The sequence below is a fragment of the Trichosurus vulpecula genome, chromosome 2 (genome assembly GCF_011100635.1).
Source record: "Trichosurus vulpecula isolate mTriVul1 chromosome 2, mTriVul1.pri, whole genome shotgun sequence".
Classification (NCBI taxonomy): domain Eukaryota; kingdom Metazoa; phylum Chordata; class Mammalia; order Diprotodontia; family Phalangeridae; genus Trichosurus; species Trichosurus vulpecula.
This window is the reverse complement of record NC_050574.1, coordinates 103,824,042-103,839,126: the sequence shown is the minus strand read 5'-3', so window position 1 is coordinate 103,839,126 and position 15,085 is coordinate 103,824,042. Positions and strand designations below refer to the sequence as shown.

Here is a 15,085-nt window from a genome sequence, read left to right as displayed (position 1 = left end):
CATGTGCAAGAGATAGGCAGTGTAATCTTTTTTAAAGATGGAGAAATTGAGATGAAGAAAGGTCAAGTGATTTATACAGGGAACTAGAAACAGACGACGACTAGAACTCAGGATTTCAGAAATCTAAAGCAGTATTAGGAGAGTGGGAAGTTCAAAAGAGGCCTCCCAAATGGATTGTCAGCCTTGTGGAATGGCTGGGGAGCAAAACTAACAAAGGTGTGTGAGTCAATGTCAACAAAATCAATTTGCATTGGAGAGAAAGGTATATACACAGGAACAATGGAATGGATGAATGACAGAAGAAGAGGGAGAAAGTAATTGTTGATTAGTGGGTCTAATTTCCCTCAAGATTTAGTGATGGGACATGGAAAGGAAGGCTAAGGAAAAACCAGTTATGTATAAAGATCATAGCAATGGACGAGTTTTGATCCTCATAGGTTTTAAGGCTGGTAAGGACCTTGTTTCCAAGGTCTAGTCTAGTCTAGTACAACCCACACTCCACTCACTGCATCCCAATTTTCTGTGCATCCTTTAATTCTGAGAGGTAAATTAAATTGCCCCAAGAAATATTAAGTAGCAGAGCTAGAATTTGAACCTTTAAGTCTTTTGATTTGAAATCTAGTGACCATTTCGCTCAATGAAAACTTATAACCAAGGACTGAGGGATCTGCAAATCATTCCTTAAAGCAACAGTCTATTCTGCTGGGGAATTCAAAGAGATAGATTCCATTATGAATCTAAGATGGAAGAAATTCATTCATTCATCCATTCATTCATCCATTTAAATAACTAAGTTACTGCTACATACAAGGCTGTGCTTGAGCAATACAGAGAAGTGTAAAATATGGCCCCTGCCCACAGGGCAGGGTGGTCTTCCAGCAAATGGTCTAGCTTTTGCTTGGAGGCTTTTAATGAGGGAGAACTCACTTCCTCTGGAGATATCCCATTCACTTTCTGCACAGTAATAGGGAAAATAAAACTAGATGTAGGAGGTCCTTGGTGTTGGGAAATCCTGAATGAGAAAACTCTCTATAAAAATGCAGGTCAGTACCTTCTATGCAACTTGTAGTCTTAATGAGTTGCTTAAAGCTTTGAGAGGTTAATTGATTTGCCATCTAGTTAACCATGTAGTTAAGGAGACAATCAAATGTACATGAAAAATTGAATAAAGATACAAGGAAATGAATGACTCAAGAGAGAACATACAACACATATTAGATCCTGTAAGGCAGAAACATCCTAGAATGTATCCAGATTTTAAAGTAATTAGAATGTATTGATATTAATGTGATCAGACTAATGAGAGGAATGAAGATTATCCTATATAGGAATGAGGTGTGTTGTGCTGCTCATGTAAATTGTGTTTGTCCACATTTTGCCTAAATGAAGGTTAGAGGCACTGATACATAACTCTGGAATTTTGACCACCACTCCCCAAGGGAAGCTTTGATTCCTGCCTGGAGAAGGCAGGAGCAGAAAACAAGTGCCTGGCCCTTCTGTTCTCCTTCGAAAGAGAAGGGAATAATCCAGTGGTGGGATTCAAACGAATTAACTGGTTCTCCACAGGACCGAGCAGAGACACCACCCCTACTGCTGACCTGGTGGGCACAGGCCCCTCCCCCTCCAACAACAGGTTCTACCCACCACTGGAAAAATCCCTTATAATTATTTCTATCTGCTCTCCCCACACCATGTGGCTAATCTAAAGGTATCTTTTTTCTTTCTTTCTTTCTTTCTTTCTTCCTTCCTTTCTCTTTCCTTCTTTCTTTCTTTCTCTCCTTCCTTCCTTCCTTCTTTCTTTCCTTCTTTCTTTCTTTCTTTCTTTCTTTCTTCTTTTCTCTTTCCTTCTGTCTTTCTTTCCTTCTTCCTTTCTTCTTTTCTTCTTTCATTTTTTTCTTTCCTTCTTTCCTTCTTTCTTTCTTTCTTTCTTTCTTTCTTTCTTTCTTTCTTTCTTTCTTTCTTTCTTTCTTTTTCTTGGAGGTTGAGAAGAAAAGTATTAGAACAGTGTAGTTTCACTGAAAAAGAGATATGGAGCCAATAAGGGTGAAACAAAAGGATTGTTGATCAAGCCCATGACAATAATATCTCAAAATCACTCTTCTGACTCTCTTCTAAAGGGTTCTGAATATATATATATGTGGGGGGGTGGCGAGACCACCTGAGTACCCCAATAATTCACAGAGGCTTCTCAGGTAGGGACAGAAAAGCAATTAATTTTATTTTATAAATCTCGCAAGATATGGGAGTCACCTCCACCAGGATGGACTAGTGGAAGGAGGCAGCTCACAAAGGCAAAGCACCAACATATATCCTATCACAAAAGAACTCCCACCCACCACTATCACTATCCCTCCTCTCCACTGGCTGGAAGGCCGGCTTATAATCTAGCCTCCAAAAGCTAGACAAAGAACCAGGAAATCAAGCACAGCCAATCTAAGGTAAAGAAGAGGGATGAGGGAGGGGAAGGGGAGTCTTCCTGGATTTGGTAACAACTCTGTGCTAGCACAGGGTGGGGGGGGGGGGCACTTATTGCCCCATGCTCCAAATTCCTTAGAGTTAGGTAATCACATTCCTACAAGGTTAAATCCCAAGATCTATTCCATCCTCTCACTGCCCCTGCTTATTCTAGAAATAATTCTTATATTTTCTCTCTCTGTAAAATCTTCACAAGAATTATCTCCTACTCATATATATATATATATATATATATATATATATATATATATATATATATATATATATATTACCCCGGGGTTTGTTTGTTTGTTTGTTTTTTCTTCCTGAGACTCATCTTATGCCAGTCCTATTCAGTAATTTTTATGATGTTTTCTTTCAGTCCTCCTCCTATATGAATATAATGAAATATTACTGAGCTATTAAAAATTATGATTATGCTTAATTTAGAGAAGCATGAAAAGACTTTTGTGAACTGATGCAAAGTGACTCAAGCAGTGCCAAAAAACAGTGTACACAATGTAAATAGAAAGATCAACAACCACAAAACAATTCAACCTGGATGCAGCAGAATTATAAATAACAAACTGGCTCCAAAGACAAGATAGGAGAAGACACTTTTCTTTGCTCCTTTCTAGTGGTGGGGATCCATGGATGTGGTTACTTGCACACAATATCAAATGGGGGGGGGGGAGATCTGTTGATTAGCTTTACTGACATTTTTCCCACTTCTCCCTCCCCCTTTAAAAATTTGATATAGTGATCACTCCTCTGGAGAAAGATATAAGGAAAATCTATACTATGTAAAAATAAAAGATTTCAATAAAAATACATTTTTAAGAAACCAATAATTGTTAACTATTATTTTATCCCTCAACTAATAAGCATTATTAGGAGTCTACATCATACAGAATCTGACCTTTTTGTTAGGATTTTTGTTCATCTTTTGTGAATCCATTTTCATCAATGTTCTCTTCATGTTTATTTCAAATGCATGAACATTTTTGTGTCTGGATATTGTGCTTAGCTGCCTGCCAATTTTTTCAAGGTGTGGTCAATGTGCATATTTTCCTGAATCCAAAGGATTTCAACCCAATTCAAAAAAAGCATGAGGTTTGAAATTTTGTATTGTGATCTTTTTTCTTTAAAATCTACAAATATTCCTTTGGTAAACAATACTAAATAACATATTGGACATATTAGTATGATTGATTCTTTGTTTTCTCTGCAGTATTTTTGAACAGTGGCTACGAAGACATCGTCCACTGCAAGAAGTTTACCCAGCAGCTAATGCACCCATCGGACACAACCGTGAATCCTACATGGTCCCTTTCATCCCTGTCTATACAAATGGAGAGTTTTTTATTCCATCCAGAGACCTGGGATATGATTATGCCTACCTAGCTGACCCAGGTAACGTTTCATTCTCCTAATATGTTGACTGTAGTGAGATCAGTATAATTTAGGGGGAAAATTATAAAATTATCATCTTGGACAATATTTTTGGTGTAATACCTGGTGACTACATAATCCTCAAATGATAGATGATTAGTTAGAAGTTCAATCAAATTTCAGGATTCTTCAAGTTACAGCTATTTCTCTAGTGCAATAAACTAAATAATTGCAATAAAATAAACAAAGTTGCATACCAAACTATACTAAAGTAGTTCCCACTTTAGTACAGTTTATGTTTTGATCTAGGCCCTCTTTCTTGGACATGAGGGTTAGAGTTTCCATAGAATCATAAGATTCAGAGCTAGAAGGAACCTTAAAGGTCACCTAGTAAAGTGCAAGGAGCCCTGACCCTGGATTTAAATCCTACCCATGACATTTATTACCTGTTTGACCTTAGGCAAGTTATTTAGTCCTCCTGGTCAAATAACCTGACCTTGGGCAAGTTCTTATCCTACAATTTCCTCAGTTATAAAATTGAAGAGGTTGGCTACTGAGGTCCTTTCTATTTCTCCATCTTGAGCCTTTGTTTTTCCAATTAGTCAACTTTGGCCTACACAAAGGTGAAGAAACTTGCTCGGAGTCACGTAGGCAGGAAGAAGTGAGGTTGAGAATCAAATTCAAATTCTTTGACTCCAAATCCAATGCTCTTTCATACTGTACTAAGCTGACTGTCAGGTCATACTGCCTTGCTTCCATCTCTAAAAACCATGGCTAGCTACGTGAGAGACCCCACAGATGTATCACTGCCACTATGGTTACTATTATAGACAGTGTCACAAAAATCATAGGATTGGAAGCAAGTCAGAAATCAAATTATCCTTTCTCTACTTTTTCTATGAGACAGTATAGGACTGTCTCATAACTATACCAAGAGAAGAGTTTTTCCTATAGAAAAGCAGTGGGGCAAATGTGTCCTATCTCCATGCCCTGTTGGTAGGAAGTATTAAATATTTGTCTCATGAATGGAAGGATTAATGAGTTTATCATACTGTCATATTACATTACATACTGATATATACATATAATGATATGTATCTCAAGACAAGAATTCCCTAAGATGACAGTGCCCTTTTGAATTTTATTCCTTAACATATCAACTTCTTTCCCTCAGATAGTCATAAAGTGAAGTACCCTGGGTTTTTATACAGCTTTATAAGTAGGGACAAATCACTTCACCTTTCTAAATCTTGTTTTTTATTATCTGAAAAGCAGGGATAATATAATATGCATACTAATTACATCACAAGATTATTATGGAGAAAACTTTGTATACCTAAAAGAGCTGTGGAAATGTGAATTATTTTCACCGAATGTTAAAGCTGAAAGGAAAGTTAGAAATAAACCAGTATAATCTCATAATTTTATGAAGGAAGAAACTGAGGCTTAAACTGAGACTCACACAAATCCAGTCCAGTCCAGCCCAACAAGCATTGATTTATATTTACTATGTGTGAGCCACAAGACGGAATGAAAACTACTCCTTGCCTTTGGAAAGTTTATATTGTATAAGGGGATAACTGCATTGAATAGAATCCCTGTAATCTGGAAAACCTGAGTTCAAATCCAGCCTCAGACATTTACTAGCTGTGTGATCCTGGGAAAGTCACTTAACCTTTCTTTACCTCCATTTCCCCATCTGTAAAATGAAGATAATAATAGCACTGACCTCTCAGGGTTGTTGTGACCATTATAAGAGATAATAATTGTAAAGCACTTAGCAGTGCCTGGCAAATAGTAAGTTCTATATAAATGTTAACTCTTGTTAAATATAATAATTTGAAAAATAAATGAGTATCAATAAATAGGCAATCAAGAAAGGCTTCCTATAGGAAGTAGCAGCATATAGATCAATATAGATCCAGAACCAGGATTCATGTCCTCATGATTCCCAGTTTAGTGTCATTTACACTATAGTGGGGGGAGATATTGGAGCGGGGTTCAAGTAATCAGGTTTATAAGTGCAATTTAGGGAAGGGATGGCTAAACAGCAAATTGTCTGAAGAAACTTGAAACTTTTATTGGATTCCAAACTCGGTATTACTCAACAGTCTGGCATGGTAGCTATGAAAATGAAAACAGTCTTAGATTTCATTGAGAGGCAGAGTGTCTAGGACTTAGCAGGTAATAATGTTGCTGCACCCTGGCTTGCCTGCTCAGGCACCATCTGGAGTATTGAGTTCAGTTCTGGACATCATATTTTATGGAAGTCATTCATGAACTTTTATACCTATATTTCACTTGAGTACAAAAGAACCTTCGTAAGCATAAGACGGGAATGGAAAAGATAGATAACAATTGTTCCAGAAAAGATCTGGAAGTTTTATGGGCCTGTAAAGTCAATGAATTAGCAATGTAGTCAGCCACAAGAACAAACTTTTTTTTGAAGCAAAAACCAAATAAAACCAAATAACATGATTGTGGGGTGCATTAAGAGATGCATAGCTTCTAGACATTAGAATGTGATAGACCAACTGAACTACACCTTCCTGAGGCCTCTTTTGGAGTATTTCATTCAGTTCTGAATGTTTTGGTTTACAAAGAACATTGATGAACTAGACAGTGGCCACAGGAAATGAATAGAATGATGAAAGTCCTTGATCCTATGTCATATGGGAATAGAAGATTCTCTTCAAATATTGTAAGGTTGTCATGGGGAGGAAGGATTAGATTTCTTCCTTTGGTCCCCAAAGGGCAGAACCAGGAGCAATGGATGGAAGGTTTAAAGATAAATTTGGCTTGATTTCAAGATAAAAAAACCTAAATATACACATAAACAAAAACAACTGCCTAATAGCTAAAGCTGCCCAAAAGTAGATGGGCTATGGGGAAAAGTGGTTGGTCCCTGAAGCAGTTGAAGCAGGCACTGGGGGAGTTTAGAGCTTAGTCACACATCCAGACATCCAAGACACCAAAGTCAACCATTGCATCCCAGGCCATTGCTGGTCCTCTTGACTTTTGTCTTCCTATTGGACTTCATTAACTCTGGAAGGGAGAGTGAAGCTGAAGACTGTGCAACTCTGCCTCACTTTAATTCAATTCATGCATGAGTCAAGACATCACCCTGTGATGTCATTGGTCTCCTTTGAAAACAAAGGATGAACAACAGCAAGTTTTAGAAAAGCATAAATAATTCTATACCTCAATTTACAAAATTAGTGACCCACAAAGAACAGAGGAAGTTTAGGACTTTCACTAGTCAGTAAGAAAACTGACATGTCAAAGAAATTTTTATCTGATTATAGGAAAGAACTTTTTATAAAAACAAAAGCCATCCTAATTATGAGAAACAGGGTTGTACAGCTGGGAAACTATATATCTGGCTGAGGTCCTAATCAAAGCATTGACAATTACTAGTTGAGTGACCAAGAGTAAGTCATTAAACTCCTTGGAACCTCAATTTCACCATCTGTCAAATAAGAAGTAATATGAATTATAACATGGCAAGAAGCAACATTGTATAGTACATGGATATATAGTATAGTATAGTTTTGGCAACAGGGAAATTCATGTCCCCATTCTAACATGATTGAATGAGTCAATGAATGAATGAATGAATGAATGAGTGATGAATTTAAGTATTTACTATGCTACAATATGAAAACAATGCCAGTCCTTGCCCTCAAAGAGTTTATACTCTAATTAAGTGGAAGCAAACACATATAGGGGAATGAAAATCAAGAAGGGACATTTTAGTCCAGGAAGTTACAGTGTCAATCTAACATAATTCAATATACATTATGAAGTACCTTCTATGTGGCAGGCAATGTGCTAAGTGCTAGGGATACAATTAATAAAAAGAAAGACAGTCCTTGTCCTCAAGGAGCTTGAAATCTAATGAGGGGAGACAATATACAAAAGGAGACAGGAAATGTGGATGGGGGCACAGGGGCAATCTTGCTTGGTAGAGTTGAAACCATACAGAACAGCAAAGCCAGGGTGCAGCAACATTATTACCTCCTAAGTCCTAGACACTCTGCTTCTCAATGCAATCTAAGACTGTTTTCATTTTCATAGCTACCATGCCAGACTGTTGACTCATACTGAGTTTGGAGTCCAATAAAAGTTTCAAACTCAGTTTCTGCCCTCCATAAAGGAAGGCATTGGGAGGAGTTTGATACTCTACTTCCAATACTCCAATCAAAGGGGAGAGAATTGATGGAGGTGATGTCAGTTAAGGTTTGAGTTAGCAAGGTGATGAGATTACAGATAATGGGTTAATACTGAACCTGGAAGACCTGGTAGGGGGCAGCACATCAGTACAGCAGAAAGATTACCAGAGAGCAATATTATGATGAAGCAGAGGGTGTCATGGACATGTTGGCTATGTGACCCTGGTCAAGTCACTTAACCTCATACTGTCCCCAATAACCCTCTAAGTCTTACCTTCCAAATCAGTTACTGATATACATTAGTAGAGGTAATTTCTTCATGAGGAATTACCTCCACATATGAAATAATGAGGTCATTAAAAAAAGTGATTCTCTGATTAAAGAATGAGAACTAAATTGATTTGGTGACTTATTTATTCCTGGGTTGTAAATTAGGGGTAAAAAACATCTGACAAATGCCTGCTGCAGTTGCCTTCAGGATGACTTTATTGTACAGAAGCCTTGGCACCATCTTAGAAGAAACAGTCATAAGGTGGAGGGTAGTAGAAGGGGGCTGATGCTACATACTATCAACTTCTCACTGCAATACCCCCATGTTCCCAAGTGAAATGCCCATCAACTACAAAAAGCGGGGCCCAATGTCAATAGTTTCCAAAGCTGAGGATCCTTGACTGAAGTCATTCCTGCACAATGTCAAAACAGTTCATTAAAAGAGAACAGGCTCCACCTGTACCAAAGAAAGCACAAATGCATCTTAGAAATGTGGCTACCTTCATCTAGTTGAATAACTCACACAATAGCTCTACTTCAGCCTAAGAGAAATGATGAGAATTGTAGCTAATTAGCTTTCAAGCTTTGACCTAGGTAGGCTCTGCTCAGGAAATGTGATCAATGACTAGAAAATGCTAGTCTGTTCTTCCAGGAGGCCCGGAGTTCAATCAGAAGGCTTATTTTACTAGTACAAAAGTATTTTGTCCCTAAGCATTAATAAATCCAGATCTCTGCCAGAACTGCTTATATCCCATTTGGGAAGGATTTCAAATCAAAGAGGGAGTTATCCATGCGGGAAATTTGTCTTGTAAAGACTGAGTCCTTGCACCAGCCATATGCCAAAATAGGAAGGACACAATACAAGTATGACAACCCCACTGATCACGCAATTAAATATGTATGATAGTTGCAGATTTACCGATCAAAAGTGTTCCAGATTCACTTGGAAAGGTAAGCCCCTGTTTCATGGGGGAGCCAATTAATGGGGGAGGGGGAAGGGATAAGTAGCTAAGTAGAAGGTTTTCTGCCTCAATATCTAACAAGGTTCTATGCGCCAATTCATGGAATAGCAGAAGACATGATAGACTCTTACAGTAGGAAGACAAGGAAGGAGATAAGAAAACCATTTATTACAACCTTCTGGAGTTCAAAGTGGTCATCCAGATTCTACTTGATCATCCCTATTCACAGGGAACCCATTACATTGCATTACATTGCTCACCCAATGTCACTATTTAAATTTCTTCCTCGTGTGGAGATGAATTCATGCCTTCTTCTTCCACTCATTATCTTACTACTACTCTAGAATTCAACAAGACAACTTAATCCTCTATCGTATTCATTCCTTTACACTCAGTCATTGAACAAATTATATCCTTATGCATTATGTGTAAATATTTGAAGAGATGTTCATGAGTTAACCCATGCATGAAGTGATCATATCTCTCTCATATAACTGAATTAAAAGGATTCCAATAGTCTGACACAATGGAACATACTGATAATTGCTTTATTAACACAAGTTTTATATGAAGGTATATTACCCTAAGGAGATGATATTCTTTAGAAGACCTTACTGCCATAGGTATTTTTACATAATCCGTATACATTGGTCAGTATGGAAACCCAGGAATGAGAGGGTTAGTGCCAGGAGTCTGTCTTAGGGCTCCTATTAGAAGCAGCTGACATGCCTTCTTGGGGTGGGGAAGGGGAGAAGGGGGACACAGAGAGGAGATGTTTAAATAGACTCACCAGGCAAAGGAGCATGTACTAAGGAAAGTTAGCTCAAACTCTGCCGTGCCCAGGGTATGTTTCATCTTCAGAGTTGTCTATCTGCTCTACAGTTAAGAACCAGCCATATTCCCAGGGCCAGGATGATATGTGCAGGCCCCGGGAAGTTTTAATGGTTCCTTGAATAAATCTACTTCAACAATAGTCTCACTAAAGTGCTAAAAGTCACTTTATTCACATATGATCTTTGAACTTGTTCTAAAATTTTCTTCCAATACTTTCCTAGAAAAATGTAGTTTGAGGAGTTCTTTATTCATCAACCAAGCACTAGCTTTTATAATTAATCACTCAAGTGTTTTCTTAATTTTTTTTAAATTTATTTATTTAACATATTTAGTTTTCAGCATTGATTTTTGCAAGAGTTTGAATTACAAATTTTCTCCCCATTTCTACTCTCCCCCCCACTCCAAGATGACGTATATTCTGGTTGCCCCGTTCCCCATTCAGCCCTCCCTTCTGTCACCCCACTCCCCTCCCATCCCCTTTTCCCTTCCTTTCTTGTAGGGCAAGATAAATTTCTACGCCCCATTGCCTGTGTATCTTATTTTCTAGTTGCATGCAAAAACTTTTTTTTTGTTTTTGAACATCTGTTTTTAAAACTTTGAGTTCCAAATTCTCTTCCCTCTTCCCTTCCCACCCACCCTCCCTAAGAAGTCAAGCAATTCAACATACGCCACATGTGTATCATTACATATAACCCTTCCACAATACTCATGTTGGAAAAGACTAACTATATTTTGCTCCTTCCCAACCCATCCCCCTTTATTGAATTTTCTCCCTTGACCCTGTCCCCTTTCCCAAGTGTTTGTTTTTGATTACCTCTACCCCCATCTGCCCTCCCCTCCATCTCCCCACCTTTTTTTGTCTTCTTCCCTCTTCTTTCCTGTGGGGTAAGATACCCAATTGAGTATGTATGGTATTCCCTCCTTAGGCCAAATTTGATGAGAGCAAGATTCACTCCTTCCCCCCCCTCACCTGCCCTCTCCCCTCCTCCCACAGAACTGCTTCCTCTTGCCACCTTTATGCGAGATAATCCACCCCATTATATCTCTCCCTATCTCCCTCTCTCAATATATTCCTCTCTCATCCCTTAATTTGATTTTATTTCTTTTAGATATCTTCCCTTCATCTTCAACTCACCCTGTCTCTCTCTGTCTCTCTCTCTCTGTCTCTCTGTCTCTCTCTCTCTGTCTCTCTCTCTGTCTCTCTCTGTCTCTCTGTCTCTCTCTCTCTCTCTCTCTCTCTCTCTCTCTCTCTATATATATATATATATATATATACACATAAACACATACATATATACATACATGCACATTCACTTTTATATATATAAACATATATATATATATTTATAAACATATATATATGCATATTCCTTTCAGCTACTATGATATTGAGGTCTCATGAACCATACACATCGTCTTTCTATGTAGGAATGTAAACAAAACAGTTCAACTTTAGTAAGCCCCTTATGATTTCTCTTTCTTCTTTACCTTTTCGTGCTTCTCTTGATTCTTATGTTTGAAAGTCAAATTTTCTATTCAGCTCTGGTCTTTTCACTGAGAAAGCTTGAAAGTCCTCTATTTTATTGAAAATCCATATTTTGCCTTGGAACATGATACTCAGTTTTGCTAGGTAGGTGATTCTAGGTTTTAATCCTAGCTCCATTGACCTCCGGAATATCGTATTCTAAGCCCTTAGATCTCTTAATGCAGAAGCTGCCAGATCTTGGATTATTCTGATTGTGTTTCCACAAAATACAAATTGTTTCTTTCTGGCTGCTTGCAATATTTTCTCCTTGATCTGGGAGCTCTGGAATTTGGCAACAATATTCCTAGGAGATTTCTTTTTGGGATCTATTTGAGGAGGCGATTGGTGGATTCTTTCAATTTCTATTTTGCCCTGTGGCTCTAGAATATCAGGGCAGTTCTGCTTGATAATTTCTTGAAAGATGGTATCTGGGCTCTTTTTTTTGATCATGGCTTTCAGGTAGTCCAATAATTTTTAAATTCTCTCTCCTGGATCTATTTTCCAGGTCAGTGGTTTTTCCAATGAGATATTTCACATTGTCTTCCATTTTTTCATTCTTTTGGTTCTGTTTTATAATATCCTGATTTCTCATAAAGTCACTAGCTTCCACTTGCTCCAATCTCATTTTTAAGGTAGTATTTTCTTCTGTGGTCCGTTGGACCTCCTTTTCCATTTGGCTAATTCTGCCTTTCAAGGCATTCTTCTCCTCATTGGCTTTTTGGAGCTCTTTTGCCATTTGAGTTAGTCTGTTTTTTAAGGTGTTGTTTTCTTCAGTGTATTTTTCAGTACTTTTTTGGGTCTCCTTTAGCAAGTCATTGACTTGTTTTTCATGGTTTTCTCTCATCCTTCTCATTTTTCTTCCCAATTTTTCCTCTACTTCTCTAACTTGCTTTTCCAAATCCTTTTTGAGCTCTTCCATTGCCTGGGACCAGTTCATGTTTTTCTTGGAGGCTTTTGTTGTAGGCTCTTTGACTTTGTTGACTTCTTTTGGCTGTATGTTTTGGTCTTCTTTGTCACAAAAGAAAGAATCCAAAGTCTGAGACTGGATCTGGGTGTGTTTTCACTGCCTGGCCGTATTCCCAACCAACTAACTTGACCCTTGAGTTTTTCAGCGGAGTATGACTGCTTGTAGACTAACGAGTTCTATGTTCCACGTTTGGGGGGTATGCACCAGCTCTGCCACACCAGCTCTCCTCCTTCCCCAAGAACCCCCAACCCAGACTGGGCTTAGATCTCCAGCAGGCTGTGCACTCCTGCTCTGATCCTCCACTTAATTCCTCCCACCAGGTGGGGCTGGGGCCGGAAGCAACTGCAGCTGTAGCTGCCCCACCTCCGCTGCCCCGGGGGCGGTGGCCAAACCGTAAACTCCTTCCACTCCTGTAGCTTTTCCCACTAACCTTCTCTGCTGTCTTTGGTGTTTGTGGGTTGAGAAGTCTGGTAACTGCTGCAGCTCACTGATTCAGGGCGCTAGGGCCCGCTCCACCCGGCTCCTGGTCTGGTTGATCCGAGCTGCTCATGCTGGGCTCTGCTCTGCTCCGCTCCCAGCTCCCAGCTCCCAGCTCCATGTGGGATAGACCTCACCCAGAGACCAGCCAGGCTGTCCTGGGCTGGAGCCCTGCTTCCCTCTGCTGTTTTGTGGGTTCTGTAGTTCTAGAATTGGTTCGGAGCCATTTTTTATAGGTTTTTGGAGGGACTCGGCAGGGAGCTCATGCTAGTCCCTGCTTTCCAGCCGCCATCTTGGCTCTGCCCCCCACTCAAGTGTTTTCTAAGAAAGAAATCCAACATCTGACATTTTTGCAAATGTTTTCTAATCTGGTGAAGCTTTTAAAAATGAGGAATTGTCGGTGAGTTTTGATCTATACATGACCAATTTAATTTTGTTAAGAGGGCTCTAGAAATCAGAAAGTATGTCTTGTGGGAAACTTAACCCTGTTTCCATGGGTGACATTTCTCATGGGTAGTTGTCAGTTTACATCAATTTCCTGCTTGCCAAGGAAGCTATTCATTGAAAGAGCCAGAGAGGGGCTGGAGTGGGACAATGGTCACCATAATTGTAATGTTTGGCAAAATAAATAGGCTTTGAAGAGGCCCCATTTATTCATTTAAAACATATTTCTTGAGTACCTGTTGAGGTTGAAACATCGTGGTAATAGTGAAAAAAAGTGCCAGATGTAGAGTCAGAAGGACCAAGTTCAGATTCCATCACTTTGCCTTTTTATTTGGACAATCTTGAACAAGTCCCTTTTCTTTGACTCTTAAGGTCCTAAAGAGACTGGTTTTCAAATGGTGCTTTTTGTGTGTTTGCCTTTCTTAGTATCCCCAGCACTTAGTAGCGCCTGGCCTGTAGTAAGCACATAATAAATCTAGGGTGGGGAACCTGAGGCCTCCAGGCCACATGCAGTCCTTGGCTGAGGCCTTTTGACTGAGTCCAAATTTTAAAGAACAAATCTTTTTATTAAGGAAATTTGTTCTGTGAAGTTTGGATTCAATCGAAGGGCTACACTTGAGGACCTAAAGGGCCGCACAAAGGCCATAGATTCTCCACCTCTGTAAATACTTGTTGACTTATTGATTAACTGACTGGATGACCTCCAAGATCCCTGCCAACACTAAATCTATGATTCCATGACATGTAGGATAAACAGGAACGCTATAGAATCCGTGTCCTTAAAGTGTCAACACTTTAAGATAACTCACAAATAACTTTAAAACAATACACAATGTGCTATGGCATAGAAGGGAAACAGATTCAACGCAACAAACATTTATTAAGCACATTTCTCTGTTCTGAGTACTTTACTAGATACTAGAGGCACAAACTCTCTTTATTAAAAGACACATTGCCTTCTTGGAGTGAAGAATGCCTGACTTTAAATCCAGCCTCAGGCACTTACTACCTACATGACAATTAACTTCTGTTTACTTCAGTTACCTCCCCTGTAAAATGGGGATAATAACAGCATTTACCTTTTTTTTTTTCCCTTTCAGGGTTTTTGTGAGGAGCAAATAAGATAATATGTCTAAAGTGCTTAGCAAAGCACTTTAGCTTAGCACATGGTAGATGCTCTATAAATGTTAGCTGTTATTATTGTTAATAAAATAATAGGGAAGACATAAAATGCTATGGAAGTTCAGAGGAAGGAGAAATCACTTCTACATGAGAAAATATATGCCACAATGGAAATTTACCCATCTGACAGCAGAGAGAAATTGTATTTATTTTTGCATCAGTCCTACTGCCAAAGATATTGTGTTTCACCTGGTAAAATCCTTTTTTTTAAATAAATGAATGGATGAATAAGGTTCTAGTTAAAATCCCCCTCACATTTTTATAGTATTTCCTGCTCACCTTTATTGCTAATGCCTTAGATTATCTCCAATTTCTCCTGTGTATATCTTGTTTGTACATAATTATTTGAATGTTATCCTCCCATTAGAGTGTGAGCTGCTTGAAAGCAGCAATTGCTTTTGCCTTT

At 38.7% G+C, this 15,085-nt stretch overlaps 1 protein-coding gene across 1 annotated transcript in view; it reads left to right on the top strand.

The window, feature by feature from the left end:
* Window positions 1–15,085, top strand: part of TYR (tyrosinase) — a 168,594-nt gene that overhangs the window by 136,538 nt on the left and 16,971 nt on the right. The window contains exon 4 of the mRNA XM_036745994.1: window positions 3,686–3,867. Within this exon, the coding sequence (XP_036601889.1) occupies window positions 3,686–3,867 (182 nt within the window). The remainder of the gene's footprint in view (window positions 1–3,685; window positions 3,868–15,085) is intronic.